General features: G+C 43.1%; 2 protein-coding genes across 2 annotated transcripts in view; both read left to right on the top strand.

The window, feature by feature from the left end:
- LOC311113141 (calsequestrin-1-like) overlaps positions 1 to 21077 on the top strand; it is a gene marked incomplete at both ends in the record, with an annotated part of 74648 nt that overhangs the window by 30058 nt on the left and 23513 nt on the right. Inside the window, 4 exons of the mRNA XM_084156302.1 lie at positions 154 to 208; positions 1159 to 1259; positions 1714 to 1788; positions 2016 to 2274. Coding sequence (XP_084012428.1) covers positions 154 to 208; positions 1159 to 1259; positions 1714 to 1788; positions 2016 to 2274 — 490 coding nt within the window. The remainder of the gene's footprint in view (positions 1 to 153; positions 209 to 1158; positions 1260 to 1713; positions 1789 to 2015; positions 2275 to 21077) is intronic.
- On the top strand, positions 9141 to 20236 carry LOC311113142 (butyrophilin subfamily 1 member A1-like). The gene is made up of 11 exons (XM_084156303.1): positions 9141 to 9326; positions 10512 to 10603; positions 11083 to 11112; positions 11213 to 11242; positions 14688 to 14717; positions 14818 to 14847; positions 18292 to 18321; positions 18743 to 18814; positions 19019 to 19057; positions 19157 to 19183; positions 19332 to 20236. Exons 2-11 carry the CDS (start codon positions 10600 to 10602, stop codon positions 19841 to 19843), a joined length of 804 nt encoding a protein of 267 aa, XP_084012429.1. The 5' UTR covers positions 9141 to 9326; positions 10512 to 10599; the 3' UTR covers positions 19844 to 20236.

Genomic DNA, 21077 nt, shown 5'->3' with positions numbered 1-21077 from the left:
TTCTTTCTTTCTTTCTTTCTTTCTTTCTTTCTTTCTTTCTTTCTTTCTTTCTTTCTTTCTTTCTTTCTTTCTTTCTTTCTTTCTTTCTTTCTTTCTTTCTTTCTTTCTTTCTTTCTTTCTTTCTTTCTTTCTTTCTTTCTTTCTTTCTTTCAGGAGGATGACATTGATGGAGAGCACATTGTTGCCTTCGCTGAGGAGGATGACCCTGGTATTGTACAGTGCACTAGTCAAAAGCAAAGTTTATATATACTGTATATATTTTCTCTAGGGAAGGGATGGGGGCTAGGTAAGGGATGGGGCTGGGGCTAGGGAAGGGATGGGGCTAGGGAAGGGATGGGGCTAGGGGCTAGGGAAGGGATGGGGCTAGGGGCTAGGGAAGGGATGGGGGCTAGGGGCTAGGGAAGGGATGGGGGCTAGGGGCTAGGGAAGGGATGGGGCTGGGGCTAGGGAAGGGATGGGGCTAGGGGCTAGGGAAGGGATGGGGCTAGGGGCTAGGGAAGGGATGGGGCTAGGGGCTAGGGAAGGGATGGGGCTAGGTAAGGGATGGGGCTAGGGAAGGGATGGGGCTAGGGAAGGGATGGGGGCTAGGGAAGGGATGGGGCTAGGGAAGGGATGGGGGCTAGGGAAGGGATGGGGCTAGGGAAGGGATGGGGCTAGGGGCTAGGTAAGGGATGGGGCTAGGGAAGGGATGGGGGCTAGGGAAGGGATGGGGCTAGGGGCTAGGTAAGGGATGGGGCTAGGGAAGGGATGGGGCTAGGGAAGGGATGGGGCTAGGGGCTAGGGAAGGGATGGGGCTAGGGGCTAGGTAAGGGATGGGGCTAGGGAAGGGATGGGGCTAGGGAAGGGATGGGGCTGGGGCTAGGGAAGGGATGGGGCTAGGGGCTAGGGAAGGGATGGGGCTAGGGGCTAGGTAAGGGATGGGGCTAGGGAAGGGATGGGGCAGGTTAGAGACTCTGGTACTAGGGTTTAGCGGACAGGTTAGGAACTCTACTTAGGGTCTAGGCTTTAGGGGACAGGTTAGGAACTCTACTTAGGGTCTAGGCTTTAGGGGACAGGTTAAGAACTCTACTTAGGGTCTAGGCTTTAGGGGACATGTAGAAGGGTGGGCGTGTAGAAGGGGGTAATAGACTACAGTATCTAACCTTTGACCTTTCCCAGACGGTTTTGAGTTCCTGGAGATCCTGAAGGAGGTGGCCCAGGAAAACACTGACAACCCCGACCTCAGCATCATCTGGATTGACCCCGACGATTTCCCCCTGGTAAGAGCTGGTTGAAGATATGTGAACTGGCTGAACATACTGTGTATGTGTTTGAGACTGACTAAATTGAAGTTGGACTGTGCAGAATCACTGAATCGACCAATCACTTTGTAATCCCAAATAACTACTCATTATGTGATCAAGATAAGCAATTCTGCACCTGTATGTGTATCGACTAGTCTAACAAGTGAATATTAGAAATGTCCAACATTTTAATATTATAATATGTTATCAATATATTTATGTTGAGGTCAATTAAAAAAGGACAGATACACTAAGGACTTGAAAAGCAGAACTTTAAATTCTGATTTCCCAGACTCAGTTTAAGCCTAGTTGTAGACTGAAAAGCACTTTGGAGATATCCAATATAATGTATTATAAAACCCTTCAAACAGCATTTTCTTTTTCTTTTCTCTCTATCTCCCCCTCTCTATCTCCCCTTCTCTCCTTTTAGCTTGTGCCCTACTGGGAGAAGACCTTCGGCATTGACCTCGGTTCCCCTCAGATCGGTGTTGTGGATGTAGAAGATGTAAGTCTGATCTTCCCGCCTACTTTGTCTCTGTCGTCTCCTTTGTATCATCCTCTTCTGTCCATCCATCCATCTTCTCTGAGAACCTCAGGTTTTTGATGGTCTACTCTCATTGTCTTGTATTCAAGCCTCTCTTGAATCTTAGTGTCTTTATGTCTTGTAGGCCAACTCCATCTTGTCTCGTGACAGTCAAATCGAGGTCTTACTGTGTTTGTGTTCCCTCACAGGCCGACAGTGTGTGGATGGAGATGGATGATGATGAGGACATGCCCACTGCTGATGAGCTTGAGGACTGGATCGAGGACGTGCTGTCCGGAAAGATTGACCCAGATGACGATGATGACGATGATGATGACGACGATGATGACGACGAAGATGATGATGACGATGATGATGATGACGAAGATGATGACGACGACGAAGATGATGATGATGACGACGACGACGACGATGATGATGATGATGATGATGATGATGATGATGATGATGATGATGACGACGACGATGACGAGTAAAAGCTTACTTGCCATTCTTGGGTTTTCTCGGCTTTAGCCAACAGTGACCGAAAGCCGGCACCAATCATCAGTTTCCTAACATCTCTTCAAAAACACGTTGTATCCCTTCCTGTTTGCTTCCTGTATCTCTTTCTCAAAGCCATGATCAGAAAGTCTGGTGATACGCCCAAAGGGCAACACCTAAATCAATTTCACTCACAGGAGGATGGTGGCACCTTAATTGGGGAGGACGGGCTCTTGGTAATTGCTGGAGTGGAATAAGTGGAATAGTATCAAATACATCAAACACATGGTTTGATGCCATTCCATTTGCTCCATTCCAGCCATTATTATGAGCCCCTCAGCAGCCTCCACTGATTTCCCTGGGTAAGAAAATACATGGAAGCAGGGGGAAGTTTTTGTCTATGAAAAAAATAATGGGTTGCGGTTCAAATGTAAGATCAGTGTTCCTTATTCAGTATGAAACGTTTGTCTCTCTCTTCATGGGTTTATAACTCTGAGTGTGTGTACGTGAGGACGAAGCTGAGGAAAACTAGTATGTTTGACCTCGTTTTATTTATCTCATTGCACAAGTCAGGGATGCTCCCTTTCCCCTCTCATTTGTCCCATTTTTCTGTACTCTGTAACAACTACATGTTTTCTACTGGTAAAGAGAAGAAACATTGTACTATATTGTACTATATTGTATTATTTTTTAAAGAGAAGGAAACTTAACCTCACTGAAACGTCTTAAGAATAACACAGTTTGGAAAAGTGATTATGAAGATCTTGGAATTCACAAAAAGGCAAATAACTTGATTGTTTCTGGTCCGATATAAAAATAAAAAAATAAATGAGAAAAAAACATTTAAAAAATAAATATTGTTGTTTGTCATAATTTCTTCATGAATGTGTGTCTTTGTGTGTGTGTGACATTTTATAAAGTACAGCTACATAATTGTGAAACCTGGTAAAACGAGTACATATGGTGAAGCTTTACACATCAAATATAATATAATTCAAGACTCTTGAGAATAGCATAGAGACAAGACTGAATAATTGGTTATGTGCGAAACTAAAAGGTGCAAAATTCTCACAGGAAAGTAAGTCTGTCTCAGTGGGTATTTTACTGCCTTGATGACAGGAGGCATAAAACACATGATATACAGTGCCTTCAGAAAGTACACCCCTTCACTTTTTCCACATTTTGTTTTGTTACAGCTTGTGTCACTGATCTATCCATAACATCAAAGTAGAATTTTGTTTTTAAGAAATGTTTATAAACTAATTAAAAACAAAAACCTGGAATGTCTTGAGTATTCAAACCCTTTGTTATAGCAAGTCCTAAATAAGTTCAGGATTAAAAATGTAATTAACAAGTCATATAATAAGTTGCATGGACTCATTCTGTGTTCAGTATTAATGGTTAACTTGATTTACCAATGACTACCCCATCTCTGTACCCCACAAATACAATTATCTGTGAGGTCCCACAGTCGAGTAGTACATTTCAAGCACAGATTTAACCACATACACCAGGGAGGTTGTTCAATGCCTCGCAAAGGAGGGCACCGATTGGTAGATAGCAGACTCTGAATATCCTTCCCTTTGAGCATAGGGAAGTTATTCATTACACTTTGGACGGCGCATCAATACACCCAGTCACTACAAAGATACAGGCATCCTTCTTAACTCAGTTGCTGGAGAGGAAGGAAACCGCTCAGGGATTTCACCATGAGGCCAATGGTGACTTTAAAACAGTTACAGAGTTTAATGGCTGTGATAGGAGAAAACTGAGGATGGATAAACAACATTGTACAGTAGTTACTTCACAATACTAACCTAAATCAGTGGTTCTCAAACCTCTCCTCAGGGACCCCCAGACATTTCACAATTTTGTTGTAGCCCTGAACTAGCTCGTTTGATTCACCTAGTCAAGGGCTTGATGATTAGTTGACAATTTGAATCAGGTGTGCTAGCTGTGGAATAGTTCAAATATATGGAACAGCTGGGGGTCCACGAGGAGAGGTTTGAGAACCCCTGCCTTAAATGGCAGATTGATAAGAAGGAAGACTGGACAGAATAAGCATATTCCAAAACATGCATTTTATTTGTAAAAAGGCACTAAAGAATAATGCAAAACATTTGGCAAAGAAATTAACTTTTTGTCCTGAATATTGTTAGGTTCTAAATATACAGAGTAAAACTCACGGACTACTAGGAAAAGCTCAAACCAAGTGTATTCACCCACTGGGTCAAACAGCTGCATAAGACAAAGACATTTTTCCACAAGTACATATATTTATTCCCTCCACTGGGCGGAGTCAACTCCTTGCACGTCTAGACAGCCAATACATCTCTGTTGCTAGGCAGGAACTTAAATGGTTCCTCTCATTGGTGTAGTCATGGCCCTGCCTCCTATACAGTGGGGGAAAAAAGTATTTAGTCAGCCACCAATTGTGCAAGTTCTCCCACTTAAAAAGATGAGAGAGGCCTGTAATTTTCATCATAGGTACACGTCAACTATGAAAGACAAAATTAGAAAAAAAAATCCAGAAAATCACATTGTAGGATTTTTTATGAATTTATTTGCAAATTATGGTGGAAAATAAGTATTTGGTCAATAACAAAAGTTTCTCAATACTTTGTTATATACCCTTTGTTGTCAATGACACAGGTCAAACGTTTTCTGTAAGTCTTCACAAGGTTTTCACACACTGTTGCTGGTATTTTGGCCCATTCCTCCATGCAGATCTCCACTAGAGCAGTGATGTTTTGGGGCTGTCGCTGGGCAACACGGACTTTCAACTCCCTCCAAAGATTTTCTATGGGGTTGAGATCTGGAGACTGGCTAGGCCACTCCAGGACCTTGAAATGCTTCTTACGAAGCCACTCCTTCGTTGCCCGGGCGGTGTGTTTGGGATCATTGTCATGCTGAAAGACCCAGCCACGTTTCATCTTCAATTCCCTTGCTGATGGAAGGAGGTTTTCACTCAAAATCTCACGATACATGGCCCCATTCATTCTTTCCTTTACACGGATCAGTCGTCCTGGTCCCTTTGCAGAAAAACAGCCCCAAAGCATGATGTTTCCACCCCCATGCTTCACAGTAGGTATGGTGTACTTTGGATGCAACTCCGAATTCTTCTTGTTCCTCCAAACACGACGGGTTGAGTTTTGACCAAAAAGTTATATTTTGGTTTCATCTGACCATATGACATTCTCCCAATCCTCTTCTGGATCATCCAAATGCACTCTAGCAAACTTCAGACGGGCCTGGACATGTACTAGCTTAAGCAGGGGGACACGTCTGGCACTGCAGGATTTGAGTCCCTGGTGGCGTAGTGTGTTACTGATGGTAGGCTTTGTTACTTTGGTCCCAGCTCTCTGCAGGTCATTCACTAGGTCCCCCCGTGTGGTTCTGGGATTTTTTCTCACCGTTCTTGTGATCATTTTGACCCCACAGGGTGAGATCTTGCGTGGAGCCCCAAATCGAGGGAGATTATTAGTGGTCTTGTATGTCTTCCATTTCCTAATAATTGCTCCCACAGTTGATTTCTTCAAACCAAGCTGCTTACCTATTGCAGATTCAGTCTTCCCAGCCTGGTGCAGGTCTACAATTTTGTTTCTGGTGTCCTTTGACAGCTCTTTGGTCTTGGCCATAGTGGAGTTTGGAGTGTGACTGTTTGAGGTTGTGGACAGGTGTCTTTTATACTGATAACAAGTTCAAACAGGTGCCATTAATACAGGTAACGAGTGGAGGACAGAGAGCCTCTTAAAGAAGAAGTTACAGGTCTGTGAGAGCCAGAAATCTTGCTTGTTTGCAGGTGACCAAATACTTATTTTCCACCATAATTTGCAAATAAATTCATAAAAAATCCTACAATGTGATTTTCTGGAATTTTTTCCCTTAATTTGTCTGTCATAGTTGATGTGTACCTATGATGAAAATCACAGGCCTCTCTCATCTTTTTAAGTGGGAGAACTTGCACAATTGGTGGCTGACTAAATACTTTTTTCCCCCACTGTATGTGTATGTCATAGGACTGACCCATGCATTGACGTTTGTTCGCTATACATGTTGAGGGATGCTATTCACAAGGACATATTGTTGTCTCACGATTCCCGAGCATGAAACGGCACAGGGGATGTTCAGTGTGCTGCATGGCTATATTGACAAAAAACAGATTCCATGGGATCAAATGGTTGGCTTTTGCACAGATGGGGCTCCATCTACGGCGGGATGGCAGGCAGGCCTCTGCACTCTAGTTATGAATGTGTCTCCCTCTGCCATATGGACACATTGTATGATACACCGAGAGCAACTGGTGGCAAAAGAGCTGAGCACAGAAACTCAGAGATATACTGTAGCAGGTAACTTAGATTGTAAGCTACATCAAACCACATCCACTGCGCGCACACCTGTTCGCAAAACTATGTGGCGTTATGGGATCAGAGCATGACAATGTTCTATTTCACACCGAGGCTTGGTGGTTATCGAGGGGGAGTGTTGGACATATTTTTCACATTGAGAGAGGAACTGTTTGGTTGACTTGGTTGACTTTCTGTGTAATTAAAATAAAATGACACAATGGTGGTAGGCCTGATCATCGACAATGATGAGATAGCCTATAGGGAGGAGGTCAGCGATGTGGCAGTATGGTGCCAGGACAACCACCTCTACATCAACGTGATGCAGAAAGGAGATGATCGTGGACTACTGGAAAAGGAGGGACAAACACGCCCCCATTCACATCAACAGGGCTGTAGTGGAGCAGGTCGAGAGCTTCAAATTCCTTGGTGTCCTCATCACCAACCAACTGTCATGGTCCAAACACACCAAGACAGTCGTGAAGAGGGCATGACAAAGCCTATTCCCCCTCAGGAGGTTGAAAAGATTTGGCATGGGTCCTCAGATCCTCAAAAAGTTATACAGCTGCACAATCGAGAGCATCCTGACTGGTTGCATCACCGCCTGGTATCGCAACTGCTCGGCCTTCGACCGCAAGGTACTACAGAGGGTAGTGCGTAAGGCCCAGTACATCACTGAGGCCAAGCTTCCTGCCATCCAGGACCTCTATACCAGGCGGTGTCAGATGAAGGCTCTAAAAATTGTCAAAGAATCCAGCCACCCCTAGTCATAGACTGTTCTCTCTGCTACTGCACGACGAGCGCCAAGTCTAGGTCCAAAAGGCTTCTTAACAGCTTCTACCCCCAAGCCATAAGACTCCTGAACAGCTAATCATGGCTACCCGTACTATTTGCACTGCCCCCCAAACCCACCCCATCCCCCTCTTTTACACTGCTGCTACTCTGTTTATTATTTATACATAGACACTTTAAATCTACCCACATGTACATATTACCTCAATTACCTCGACTAGCCGGTGCCCCCGCACATTGACTCTGTACCGGTACCCCCCTGTATATAGCCTCCCTACTGTTATTTTATTTTACTGCTGCTCTTTTTATTTATTTGCCTTTATTTTTTACTTATATATTTTTTACTTCACACTTTTTTAATTAATTTTTTTCCTCAAAAAACTGCATTGTTGGTTAAGGGCTTGTAAGTAAGCATTTCACTGTAATGTCTACACCTGTTGTATTCAACGCATGTGGCAAATACAATTTTGATTTGATGTAACAGACATATTTGGGAAACTGAATGAACTGAACACAAGCATGCAGGGGAAATACAAAATAATTCTACAGATGAGTGACCGAATCATGGCATTCAGAGGAAATAATTCTTATTGGAGAGAGAGTCTTTCAAAAGCTAACTATTCCCCCTTCCCCGGTTGTTCATGTTTCTAGCAGAAAACACCAACAGTAAGTGTCCCACACGAGAGATGACTGCTCACCTCCAATGCTTGGAAGAGCAGTTTGGGACCCACTTCCAATCGATTTGACTGCGATCCTGGCTCCGTTGACATGCTTGTACGTGAAATCCAACAGCTGATTGAGTTTCATGTGACCGAATGCATTCACTGGTCACTACGAAGGAGTTTTGGTTCCTGATTCAAATGGAAAACCGTGCCATCTCCCTCTGAGCATTAATGCTGCGTTAAGAAAAACAGGGAACTTGGAACTTGAACTCGGAAATCTCCGACTTCCGGAAAATGTTTAGAACGGTCATCCAACTCAGAATTCCAACTCGGGAACTCGGGCCTCTTTCTAGAGCTCCAAATTTCCAGCAGATCACTGATGTCATGATTTGACCTTGTATTTTTCAGAGTTCTCTTTTGTCTTGAAAGCACCATAAAACTCATGGTACCTTTCGCCAGCTCATATCTGTGTGTAGCTGGATTCAATGCTCTCGTCTGCATTAAAACCAAATATCGATCCAGGTTGGATGTGACAGCAGAGATGAGGTGTGTACTGTCGACCATGCCCCCTGACTTTGAGAAGCTCCAACGCGACATGCATATAGGACACCCATGTCATTAGTGGTGGTGAGATAAGATACATTATGTCAGACTAATTGACTGTCATAGCCCCACATTAAAAGTATGTGATGGTGAGTTGAGAAGACAATCAGAAATACTGTGAGAATGTTTTTTCAATTGACTGCCATAGCCCCAAATAAAAAAGTAGACAATCGCTGTTAATTATTTTAATTGTTTTTTACATGTTTGGGGTCGCGATGATTTTCAGATATCAAAATGGGGTTGTGGGCCAAAAAGGTTTGCAAACCACTGGCATAGAGTATATATAATGCTTGCAGTAACTAAACTGGCCATATGGGGGGGGGGGGCAGCTTTCCTATAAAGTACTGTACTGAAAAGTTAATAAGATACTGTTGTCTTGATTAAACCCTCCCAGTTTCCCTACGTGATTCTTGCTGGAAGGTTCGACTGACTGGTTACACATTAACCAGAGGAGCTGCAGTATGTTGTCTCTTTATCAACTCTTTCTGTTCTCATAATTATGGCCACTCACTAGCCTTTAGCATTAGAAATTTGGTAAATGGGTACTTGGTATGAATAATATTTGAGACTATATGTGATACATATACAACAAAATAGGACATTATTTTTACACAAGGTAAGTGTCTGAAAAATAATCACCATAATGTCCTGAAATGATTCCATCTTGTTCTCTCTCTCTGTCTGTCTCTCTCTCTCTCTCTCTCTCTCGTTGACTAACCATTCAGCGTTATTGTTTTTTTACTGTAACTTTGAACTTCTATACTAGTGGGTTAAACAATAATCGTTTTGATCTGAGGCAATTTGAAATATCCCTGAAAGACAACCCCTTCAACAGGATAACTGAAGTACTGTCTTTCTGAAACTAACTAATCACTTTTAGAATGTAATCCTTTCTTGAAATGTCTTTGGAATGGAACTAGCACAGTAGGAAGTGATTTGGGTAGTACTTTATGTTATGGTACATAAATTGCATATTTGCTAGGACATTATAAGGTATCAATGGGTACTTGCTAGTACATACTTCAAATAATTGTACCCAATTGGTAACTACCTGATACCAAATGCATTTTAGTGCTTGTTCCAATGAGTCCCAAAGAAACAGTTTACTGCCAGTGTCCTTATTCATGCATTCATAAAGCCTTTATAACAGCTATATAACACATTGTAACATTTGTCATAAGCTGTAATGAGTTGTTTTAAATAGTTATGAGTAACGGCATAAGATGTTATAAAACTAGTTATAATGGGTGTTATAGAGGACTGTTCATCTTGTTGTCATATGCGCTTATGTCAACTGTTAATAACAACTGCTATTACACATTCTGCATGACAACTAATGTCATATGTTATTACATGCTACATAAGTGTCTACATACCAGATGTTATAATAGGGCGTTATATCATTTACCAAACTCTGTGTCACATTATTACATGAAATGGAATGATGGGCGTCAAAACCATGTCACATGCCGTTATAGAGTGTGCACAGACACTTTAAGTAAAGTGACATACATTTGAGGTGTTATAAAACAGTTATGAATGTGCTTAATACCACAGAGTTGAGCGTATCACAAAACCATTCAGGATCACCCACTTGTTTTGGTGGTAACACAACAACAATTCTGTGTTTGAGACTGACCAGAGGCATTTCTCCAATTAAAACATTAAGAATAGATCAAGTTTGCCTTCCTCTCTGCTCAAGCCATTTTCCATAGTTTCCTTTACACTTGTCTCTTGGTTTTTGTTAGCAATGTGAATCAGGCCTAGCAGACGTGAAATAAGGTTGCTAATTTCTTTATAGGTGCCGTGGCTGAGTATTATAGAAGGACAAGACAGAGTTGTTCTGCAACAATTTGACTCTTAACTTTGACCATTTTGCCACCATCACCATGGGTAAGCTGCTTGGATATAGATACTTAAGGGCTGGATTCAATCCGTATCGCGGAAGTATTGTGGAAGATCTGCGTTCAAATTTAACAGTAATTTTCCGATTGAGCCAACATACTGTATGCAGCATTTACTTTTAATGCAGTCTCTGCGAACGCTGGAACATTGCCTTTATATTTCAATCGAGCTGGAACTCGGATCCGCAATACTTCTGCGATACGGATTGAATCCAGCCCTAAATACATCATGTGATATACTGGGGACTACTTGATTGTTAGCTGTTACTATTTAGCCACCATCACCATGGTAATAGCCACCATCACCATGGTAATAGCCACCATCACTATGGGTAAAGCTGCTCCGATATACAAACCGAAATCATTAGCCCTAAATACATGAATTTACCCCTGACTACTATATTCAGTATAACTATAGTAAATATAGCACTGGAGTAAAATAAGCACAACTCTTTCTTTCTTTTACAGGATGTTGTGGATCAAAAACAAAAGAACAGAGTAAGTTTGTTTTCTTCTCTTTGCCACAAAAAGGTTATGGTGGATATTTGTCTTTCAAAAGAAGAAAATGTATAATTGAACACTGTATTACTTTATACAGGACAGAGCACCGGGGATTCAACAAAGACTGGTAGGCTTTTAATCTCTTAATGTAAATACTTTTACTTGATCATTATTTCAAAAGAAGACAATTGAGAGTTGGTAGATTTAAAATATGATCTCTGATTTTTAAGGACTCAATATTTTAGTGTTTTATGTTATACATAGGGGAGGAAGTGTGTGTGTGGGGGGGTCTCGTATTATCCATGCATGTTTTGTTTAATAAACAACAAAAACATAAAATTGATGGAAAGCATGTGCAGTTATACAGTATGGTCTGACAAATATTTCAGATGAAGAATGTTTATTTAAATTATTTAAGGAATATTCTATTGTTTTGGTGATATGAAGGTTATGACTCAACTGCAGAGCTAGAAAACCCTTTACTCTTACGCTATGGTTAAACCCAGCACTCAGAGAAACAAAACACGACTAAGGGAGTGGAAAAAACAAAAATTATTTTAATAAAAGTTCAATTTGTCTTAGTCCAAAAACAACTGAAGAAAAGGAACAGAGTGGGCTAGTCGGCTCCGGAGGAAGGAGAGGCTGAGGCAGGCAGGCAGGCAGGCAGGCAGGTTTGTCTGAACTGAAGACAAAACAAACGACAGGTTAAGGAGAGTAAAGAGCCAGGCTGAAGACAAAGACAATTTAACTCTACTGGTGAGCCAAGTTACCGCTCTAGTAAGAACAATGATCTGGCGCCGGTGGAGAGCCATGCCCAGGAATTAGTAGTGCAGGTTCATGAGAGAATAGGATGGAGCTGCGTAGGCAGGAATCACTGGAAACAACCCGCAGCTGCACAGGAGAGGCAGATCCTGAGCACGCCCCCCGATCCACTCCAGACACACACCGGCAGACGCACCAACATAATCGGGACAAACACACATACAGATACAACAGACAAAGAGGGGACAAAACAAGGAGGAAGGGAAACAGAAAAGGGAGAGACAAGCTGCCCACATAACAGTACCCCCCCCTCAATGGTCGCCACCTGGCGACCCACCAGGCCTGTCAGGGTTGTCGTGATGGAAGTCCGTGATCAGCTGAGGATCCAACACAAAACGCTTAGGGACCCAAGTCCTCTCCTCTGGTCCATAACCTTCCCAATCGACTAGGTATTGGAGACCGCTACCCCGCCTCCGAGAGTCCAGGAGCCTACTGACGGTGTAGGCCGGATGGTCGTCAATGAGGCGAACAGGTGGAGGTGGATCTGCCGGCGGACACAAAAGGCTGGAGGACACAGGTTTCAGTTGGGAGACGTGGAAAGTAGGGTGTATCTTCATGCCTGAAGGCAACTTCAAACGAACCGCAGCGGGGTTAACGATGGACTCCACCACAAACGGACCCAGGTACCGAGGAGACAGCTTGCATGATTTGGTACGAAGAGGTACGTTCTTTGATGACAGCCAAACTTCTTGACCAGGATGAAACACAGGTGCGGGAGTCCTGCTCCTATCCGCTGTCGTCTTGTTCCTGTCGGTGGTCCGAAGCAACACTTCCCGAGCTTCACTCCACAATCTCTGGCAGCGGCGGAGGTTCTCCTGAACCGAAGGAACAGCCAATTCCTTCTCCTGAGCAGGAAACAGAGGGGGTTGATAACCCATGGTTACTTCGAAGGGTGAAAGGCCGGTGGCAGAGGTGGTGAGGGAGTTGTGGGCGTACTCTATCCAAGGCAGATGTTTGGCCCAGGATGATGGATGTTGAGCAGCCACACAACGAAGGGTTGCTTCGAGGTCTTGATTGGCTCTTTCTGTTTGACCGTTGGTCTGGGGATGAAACCCTGAGGACAGACTAACGGAAGCACCCAAAGCAGAACAGAAAACCTTCCAAACATGGGAAGTAAACTGTGGGCCTCTATCAGATACGATGTCCACAGGTATTCCATGGAGACGGAATACATGTTGGACTAGGAGGTCCGCTGTCTCACTGGCAGACGGTAATTTTGGTAATGCTATATAGTGAACAGATTTAGAGAATCTGTCCACAATGGTAAGTATAGTATCATTACCTTCAGACTTTGGTAGGCCGGTGACAAAATCCATGGCTATGTGGGACCAGGGACGGCTGGAAACTGGGAGGGGTAGCAGCAGCCCCGAAGGGGACTGATGGGAGGCTTTGCCCCGAGCACAGGTTGAACAGGCTGCCACAAAAGCCCGAACGTCAGTTTCCATTGAAGGCCACCATAAATGTTTCTTAAGCAGCGTCAACGTGCGTCTCATCCCAGGGTGACCAGCAAAACGGGAGGTGTGAATCCATTGCAACACCTGAGACCGGACCGTCTCGGGAACAAAGAGTAGGTTGGGAGGTCCATCACCCGGTCCCGGGTCCGTGGCAAGTGCAGTCTTCACAAGAGACTCGATCTCCCACTGTACTGCCGCCACGACGCATGAGGAAGGTAGGACTGCCTCAGGCTCGCTGGTCTCCGAAGGGTCAGCAAACTGGCGGGACAAATTAAAAAGTCTCTTGGAGGAATTACCCACATGGTCAGGATGGTCAAAAACAGTCTTCAATTTAGCAGAAGAATCTGCAAAAGTCATTCCAGTCAAAGTTTGATTTGAGCACACAGCCTCAGCCCAAACCAGAGCTCTCCCTCTTAACAGCCCCAGAACATAATGTACCTTAGAGGAATCAGTAGAAAACGACAGTGGTCTCTGCCGAAAAATCAAGTCACACTGAAGCAAAAATCCCTGGCACTTGTCCAATTCTCCATTGAACGGTTCAGGCGACGTGACAGGGGGTTCCCGATGGAACGAAGCCTGCATAATGTCAGAGGAAACAACTTGGGGTGCATCAAACTGGGGGTCAGAGAGAGATGGAGAACTGATAACAGACAATTTAGAGACTTGTGTTGTTAACTGAGTCACCTGGTTCAGCAGTTGATGATTATTTTCCAAAAGAGTCCGAATCAATTGGTCATGCTGTCCTAGCAACGTTCCTTGAGCCTGGATAGCTTGTTGGAAGCTGTCTTGGTTTGCCCCGTGCTGTTTCTCTGTTGGGTCCATGGCCAGATCGTTCTGTTACGCTATGGTTAAACCCAGCACTCAGAGAAACAAAACACGACTAAGGGAGTGGAAGAAACAAAAAATATTTTAATAAAAGTTCAATTTGTCTTAGTCCAAAAACAACTGAAAAAAAGGAACAGAGAACGCTGGAACATTGTCTTCATATTTCAATCGAGCTGGAACTCGGATCCGCAATACTTCTGCGATACGGATTGAATCCAGCCCTAAATACATCATGTGATATACTGGGGACTACTTGATTGTTAGCTGTTACTATTTAGCCACCATCACCATGGTAATAGCCACCATCACCATGGTAATAGCCACCATCACTATGGGTAAAGCTGCTCCGATATACAAACCGAAATCATTAGCCCTAAATACATGAATTTACCCCTGACTACTATATTCAGTATAACTTTAGTAAATATAGCACTGGAGTAAAATAAGCACAACTCTTTCTTTCTTTTACAGGATGTTGTGGATCAAAAACAAAAGAACAGAGTAAGTTTGTTTTCTTCTCTTTGCCACAAAAAGGTTATGGTGGATATTTGTCTTTCAAAAGAAGAAAATATATAATTGAACACTGTATTACTTTATACAGGACAGAGCACCGGGGATTCAACAAAGACTGGTAGGCTTTTAATCTCTTAATGTAAATACTTTTACTTGATCATTATTTCAAAAGAAGACAATTGAGAGTTGGTAGATTTAAAATATGATCTCTGACTTTTAAGGACTCAATATTTTAGTGTTTTATGTTATACATAGGGGAGGAAGTGTGTGTGTGGGGGGGTCTCGTATTATCCATGCATGTTTTGTTTAATAAACAACAAAAACATAAAATTGATGGAAAGCATGTGCAGTTATACAGTATGGTCTGACAAATATTTCAGATGAAGAATGTTTATTTAAATTATTTAAGGAATATTCTATTGTTTTGGTGATATGAAGGTTATGACTCAACTGCAGAGCTAGAAAACCCTTTACTCTTACGCTATGGTTAAACCCAGCACTCAGAGAAACAAAACACGACTAAGGGAGTGGAAAAAACAAAAATTATTTTAATAAAAGTTCAATTTGTCTTAGTCCAAAAACAACTGAAGAAAAGGAACAGAGTGGGCTAGTCGGCTCCGGAGGAAGGAGAGGCTGAGGCAGGCAGGCAGGCAGGCAGGCAGGTTTGTCTGAACTGAAGACAAAACAAACGACAGGTTAAGGAGAGTAAAGAGCCAGGCTGAAGACAAAGACAATTTAACTCTACTGGTGAGCCAAGTTACCGCTCTAGTAAGAACAATGATCTGGCGCCGGTGGAGAGCCATGCCCAGGAATTAGTAGTGCAGGTTCATGAGAGAATAGGATGGAGCTGCGTAGGCAGGAATCACTGGAAACAACCCGCAGCTGCACAGGAGAGGCAGATCCTGAGCACGCCCCCCGATCCACTCCAGACACACACCGGCAGACGCACCAACATAATCGGGACAAACACACATACAGATACAACAGACAAAGAGGGGACAAAACAAGGAGGAAGGGAAACAGAAAAGGGAGAGACAAGCTGCCCACATAACAGTATCCCCCCTCAATGGTCGCCACCTGGCGACCCACCAGGCCTGTCAGGGTTGTCGTGATGGAAGTCCGTGATCAGCTGAGGATCCAACACAAAACGCTTAGGGACCCAAGTCCTCTCCTCTGGTCCATAACCTTCCCAATCGACTAGGTATTGGAGACCCCTACCCCGCCTCCGAGAGTCCAGGAGCCTACTGACGGTGTAGGCCGGATGGTCGTCAATGAGGCGAACAGGTGGAGGTGGATCTGCCGGCGGACACAAAAGGCTGGAGGACACAGGTTTCAGTTGGGAGACGTGGAAAGTAGGGTGTATCTTCATGGCTGAAGGCAACTTCAAACGAACCGCAGCGGGGTTAACGATGGACTCCACCACAAACGGACCCAGGTACCGAGGAGACAGCTTGCATGATTTGGTACGAAGAGGTACGTTCTTTGATGACAGCCAAACTTCTTGACCAGGATGAAACACAGGTGCGGGAGTCCTGCTCCTATCCGCTGTCGTCTTGTTCCTGTCGGTGGTCCGAAGCAACACTTCCCGAGCTTCACTCCACAATCTCTGGCAGCGGCGGAGGTTCTCCTGAACCGAAGGAACAGCCAATTCCTTCTCCTGAGCAGGAAACAGAGGGGGTTGATAACCCATGGTTACTTCGAAGGGTGAAAGGCCGGTGGCAGAGGTGGTGAGGGAGTTGTGGGCGTACTCTATCCAAGGCAGATGTTTGGCCCAGGATGATGGATGTTGAGCAGCCACACAACGAAGGGTTGCTTCGAGGTCTTGTTTGGCTCTTTCTGTTTGACCGTTGGTCTGGGGATGAAACCCTGAGGACAGACTAACGGAAGCACCCAAAGCAGAACAGAAAACCTTCCAAACATGGGAAGTAAACTGTGGGCCTCTATCAGATACGATGTCCACAGGTATTCCATGGAGACGGAATACATGTTGGACTAGGAGGTCCGCTGTCTCACTGGCAGACGGTAATTTTGGTAATGCTATATAGTGAACAGATTTAGAGAATCTGTCCACAATGGTAAGTATAGTATCATTACCTTCAGACTTTGGTAGGCCGGTGACAAAATCCATGGCTATGTGGGACCAGGGACGGCTGGAAACTGGGAGGGGTAGCAGCAGCCCCGAAGGGGACTGATGGGAGGCTTTGCCCCGAGCACAGGTTGAACAGGCTGCCACAAAAGCCCGAACGTCAGTTTCCATTGAAGGCCACCAAAAATGTTTCTTAAGCAGCGTCAACGTGCGTCTCATCCCAGGGTGACCAGCAAAACGGGAGGTGTGAATCCATTGCAACACCTGAGACCGGACCGTCTCGGGAACAAAGAGTAGGTTGGGAGGTCCATCACCCGGTCCCGGGTCCGTGGCAAGTGCAGTCTTCACAAGAGACTCGATCTCCCACTGTACTGCCGCCACGACGCATGAGGAAGGTAGGACTGCCTCAGGCTCGCTGGTCTCCGAAGGGTCAGCAAACTGGCGGGACAAATTAAAAAGTCTCTTGGAGGAATTACCCACATGGTCAGGATGGTCAAAAACAGTCTTCAATTTAGCAGAAAAATCTGCAAAAGTCATTCCAGTCAAAGTTTGATTTGAGCACACAGCCTCAGCCCAAACCAGAGCTCTCCCTCTTAACAGCCCCAGAACATAATGTACCTTAGAGGAATCAGTAGAAAACGACAGTGGTCTCTGCCGAAAAATCAAGTCACACTGAAGCAAAAATCCCTGGCACTTGTCCAATTCTCCATTGAACGGTTCAGGCGACGTGACAGGGGGTTCCCGATGGAACGAAGCCTGCATAATGTCAGAGGAAACAACTTGGGGTGCATCAAACTGGGGGTCAGAGAGAGATGGAGAACTGATAACAGACAATTTAGAGACTTGTGTTGTTAACTGAGTCACCTGGTTCAGCAGTTGATGATTATTTTCCAAAAGAGTCCGAATCAATTGGTCATGCTGTCCTAGCAACGTTCCTTGAGCCTGGATAGCTTGTTGGAAGCTGTCTTGGTTTGCCCCGTGCTGTTTCTCTGTTGGGTCCATGGCCAGATCGTTCTGTTACGCTATGGTTAAACCCAGCACTCAGAGAAACAAAACACGACTAAGGGAGTGGAAGAAACAAAAAATATTTTAATAAAAGTTCAATTTGTCTTAGTCCAAAAACAACTGAAAAAAAGGAACAGAGAACGCTGGAACATTGTCTTTATATTTCAATCGAGCTGGAACTCGGATCCGCAATACTTCTGCGATACGGATTGAATCCAGCCCTAAATACATCATGTGATATACTGGGGACTACTTGATTGTTAGCTGTTACTATTTAGCCACCATCACCATGGTAATAGCCACCATCACCATGGTAATAGCCACCATCACTATGGGTAAAGCTGCTCCGATATACAAACCGAAATCATTAGCCCTAAATACATGAATTTACCCCTGACTACTATATTCAGTATAACTTTAGTAAATATAGCACTGGAGTAAAATAAGCACAACTCTTTCTTTCTTTTACAGGATGTTGTGGATCAAAAACAAAAGAACAGAGTAAGTTTGTTTTCTTCTCTTTGCCACAAAAAGGTTATGGTGGATATTTGTCTTTCAAAATAAGAAAATGTATAATTGAACAGGGGGTTCAACAAACAAGGGTAAGCTTTTAATCTCTTAATGTAAATACTTTTACTGGATCATTATTTCAAAAGAGGACAATTGAGAGTTGGTAGATTTAAAATATGATATCTGATTCTTAAGGACTCAATATTTTAGTGTTTTATGTTATACATAGGGGAGGAAGTGTGTGTGTGGGGGGGTCTCGTATTATCCATGCATGTTTTGTTTAATAAACAACAAAAACATAAAATTGATGGAAAGCATGTGCAGTTATACAGTATGGTCTGACAAATATTTCAGATGAAGAATGTTTATTTAAATTATTTAAGGAATATTCTATTGTTTTGGTGATATGAAGGTTATGACTCAACTGCAGAGCTAGACAACCCTTTACAGACAGAAACGCAGCTCAACCCATCTCCTAGAAATGGTGAGAAATATACTACATTAATACAAATGATGCTGTATATATTCTGGGTAAGCACCAACTTTGCACCAACTTACCCTAGTGCGGCATCTTATCCATGTGCATACAAATTAAGTCAGATGTATATTTTTGTTAATTACACAGTATCTTTCCCAGTTATTAGCTTTGTGTTCCATACCTCATTCTGGTTTATCATTGCAATTGTAGATGCATCAGTGAGATCCAGGAAGGACACTGCAGAGTTCGGTAATGCATCTCTTTTAAATACAATATAACTTCAGATAATATTCATATGAAATGTGAGACATAGAATTGCTATTTTTCCCCCATTTTTTCCCCCACCAGATATAAATAAAGCACGCACACATGAAGGTAATGCGCTCTGTCAACAGAATCTGTTTTTTAACTCAATAAAAATATTTTTTATCTGCCCTATATGCCTAATCTTTAAAGCACTAAAGATGCAATTACAATGAAAATAATGAGTGAATAAAATATGTTGTTTTCCTATTCTCCACAGTGTATGTTACTCTGGATGTGGACACAGCTCACCCTAAGCTGAAGATAAATGGGAAATCACTACATTGGATAGGTGAATCATCGCAGAGAAACATTGACATTGAGAACTGTTTTGATGAAGAGCCTTTTGTGTTGGGCAATACGGGCCGTGCTTTGAAGACTTACTGGGAGGTGGATGTGAAGGAGAAGGATGACTGGGTGCTTGGCGTTGCCAAGGCAACGGCTCACAGGAAGGGGCCGTTGGCTTTCAGACCAAATGATGGCTTCTGGGTAATCAGACTATCCAATGGACAAAGACTTAAAGCCATGGAGGATGAAGAACGTGTTCTTGACGTAGGAATTCCAGATAAAGTCGGTATCTATCTGGATTATCCGGAAAGGAAGGTGACTTTCTTTAGTGCAGAAGATGGTTCCCTCATCCACTCATTTACCAATGGACCAAGTTATGAGGATGATGTCCTCCCACTTTTCTCACCCTGGAACAATGATCCAAAACCAATCACAATTTTGTAAATCACGGCAACATAAAAAAACATAATTCATCACATTCCCTGTCTGTCAATAGTTTATCGTGGTATAAAGCTATGTCAATCATTTTCGATTAAATACTATAAAGAATTGTGGATTCATCAATATTGTGAAGAACGGGCGGCAGGTAGCTTAGTGGTTAAGAGCGATGTGCCAGTAATCGAAAGGTCGCTGGTTCTAATCCCCGAGCCGACTAGGGGAAAAATCTGTTGATGTGCCCTTGAGCAAGGCACTTAACCCTAATTGCTCTGGATAAGAGCATCTGCTAAATGACTAAAATGTTGCGTTCCATATTCTTTATCAATGTATTATACATTCATTATTTCAGTAGTTTATTGTGTGTGACATTAAACAAGCATTTTTGTTTTAAAACATGAAATGTTGATTTGTGAAAAATACAGAATCTTATTTGGTATCTGAATGTAGATCTATTGATGACTAGGATTGAGAGAAACAACTACCTTCTACTGGCTTGTATGTAGTTGTTTTGACAAGTTTAATAATCCCCCATCACATAAAACCTTGATTATCTTTACAATGACCAACAATGCAAGCTACAGTACATTCAGAAAGTATTCAGACCCCTTTACTTTTCCCACATTTTGTTACATTGCAGCCTTATTCTAAAATGGATTAAATTGTTTATTCCCCTCATCAATCTACACACAATACCCCATAATGACGAAGCAAAAACAGGTTTGTAGACATTTTATCAAATGTACAGTGGGGAAAAAAAGTATTTAGTCAGCCACCAATTGTGCAAGTTCTCCCACTTAAAAAGATGAGAGAGGCCTGTAATTTTCATCATAGGTACACATCAACTATGACAGACAAATTGAGAAAAAAAAATCCAGAAAATCACTTTGTAGGATTTTTTATGAATTTATTTGCAAATTATGGTGGAAAATAAGTATTTGGTCACCTACAAACAAGCAAGATTTCTGGCTCTCACAGACCTGTAACTTCTTCTTTAAGAGGCTCCTCTGTCCTCCACTCGTTACCTGTATTAATGGCACTTGTTTGAACTTGTTATCAGTATAAAAGACACCTGTCCACAACCTCAAACAGTCACACTCCAAACTCCACTATGGCCAAGACCAAAGAGCTGTCAAAGGACACCAGAAACAAAATTGTAGACCTGCACCAGGCTGGGAAGACTGAATCTGCAATAGGTAAGCAGCTTGGTTTGAAGAAATCAACTGTGGGAGCAATTATTAGG

Source organism: Coregonus lavaretus (genome assembly GCF_964263955.1).
Source record: "Coregonus lavaretus genome assembly, chromosome: 39".
In the NCBI taxonomy this organism is placed as follows: Eukaryota; Metazoa; Chordata; class Actinopteri; order Salmoniformes; family Salmonidae; genus Coregonus; species Coregonus lavaretus.
Note: the sequence above shows the minus strand (reverse complement) of the source record. Positions and strands in the feature narration are given on the sequence as shown.